This window comes from Ictidomys tridecemlineatus, chromosome 10 (genome assembly GCF_052094955.1).
Source record: "Ictidomys tridecemlineatus isolate mIctTri1 chromosome 10, mIctTri1.hap1, whole genome shotgun sequence".
NCBI lineage: Eukaryota > Metazoa > Chordata > Mammalia > Rodentia > Sciuridae > Ictidomys > Ictidomys tridecemlineatus.
The window spans coordinates 47678207-47679493 of NC_135486.1; the positions used below are offsets into that span (position 1 = coordinate 47678207).

Sequence of the window (1287 nt, forward strand, 5' to 3'; positions counted from 1 at the left end):
GATTCTCAGAAGTGGGTGTGCGTAGTTGAGAATTCGGTAAATTCCTGATAAATGCAGAAGCAAGAGAATCTTTTTGGTTAAAATTAGAAAGCCCAACATGTATAGAAGTCATATGCTTTAAATTTAAATTAAAATTTTAACTATAAGTTAAATTGTGGGTGGGAAAGTATTCCTGTCAAAAAATGTCTACTTTTGTAAAATGTTTATCAGGTAATACAGGTAATGTTCAAAAAGAATAAAATCCAAGTAGCTTCTTTTATTTTATTATTTTTTTTTAATTTAAAATATGAAATGTTATGAATACAAAATAAATGTGGGGTCTGAAAACCACAGTATGAGATAGTCAACAGCATGGCTTATATCATCCCACCTCACCCTTCCCAGCCTCACGTTTAGGCAGTCACTGCAAGTTGGCTCTGAGATTATACGGTCATTATGGTCCAAGAGTCACATTTGAAGCAGCAAGCTAAACCCATACCAAGAAGGACTGTCCTCTTCAAGAATTCCAAATGTCTTTTGCAATAGCTTCTGCAAGGCAGGCCCAGCCCCTGAAAGGGTGGTGCTGTGCTGGGGGACATGAGTCCCCCAAGGAGCTGAGTGAAGTTTGGAGATTAATACTGAAAACTGAGCTTTGTCTGGATAGAATCAAGAATCTGCTGCAGTTCCTCATCTTCAAATCGCGCCCCCAGGCTTGGAATCAGAGTCTTGGACTCCTCCGCAGTCTCTGGGCAAAGGTTGGCCAAAGAGGCCAACTCAAACTTGTGTAGCTTTTTCTGGTGCAGCAAGCTGCGGACACTTGTAATGGTCTCTTTGTTTTTGAAGTGACCGAAACGGGAAGTGTACTTTAAAGTTTTCATGTAGACTTCTGAGAATTCCTGCTCATCCTCTGCACTCTCACTTTGTTGCTTTCGATGCTCCAGAAGCATATGAACTTCTGAATTTAGAAGAGTCTCCGCTGTTTCAAACTCTTTGGGAAAGATAAGCTGTGAGGCATCCTCTTCAACGTCACCGGACCACGGATCCCGGCCCCCGGAAGCCATAGCCGCAGGGTGAACTACCACAAACGCCACCGGAAGCGGAAGTGTGGAGCCGCCGGCTGCCGCCCGGAAGGGGTAAGACGGCTAAGTAGCTTCTTTTAAAAAATATTCTTAGTTGTTGATGGACACAAGTCTTCCTTCTTTCCTTCCTTCCTTCCTTTCTTTCTTCCTTCACCACAATTCCAGCTCCCCAATAGCTTTTTTAAACTGTCAGAAAATTGCATTAAAAAAACATTAAAAATCATATGCA

At 42.0% G+C, this 1287-nt stretch overlaps 1 protein-coding gene across 1 annotated transcript; it reads right to left on the reverse strand.

The window, feature by feature from the left end:
• Positions 1-401: 401 nt before the first annotated feature.
• LOC101974127 (DNA-directed RNA polymerase II subunit RPB4) lies at positions 402-1040 on the reverse strand. The gene has a single exon (XM_040278274.2). It carries the CDS (start codon positions 1038-1040, stop codon positions 612-614), a length of 429 nt encoding a protein of 142 aa, XP_040134208.1. The 3' UTR covers positions 402-611.
• Between the last annotated feature and the right edge of the window lie 247 nt (positions 1041-1287).

Bases quoted from the DNA above. Each gene is read 5' to 3' on its own strand.
- LOC101974127 (XM_040278274.2), bottom strand. From the start codon at position 1,040: ATGGCTTCCGGGGGCCGGGATCCGTGGTCCGGTGACGTTGAAGAGGAT.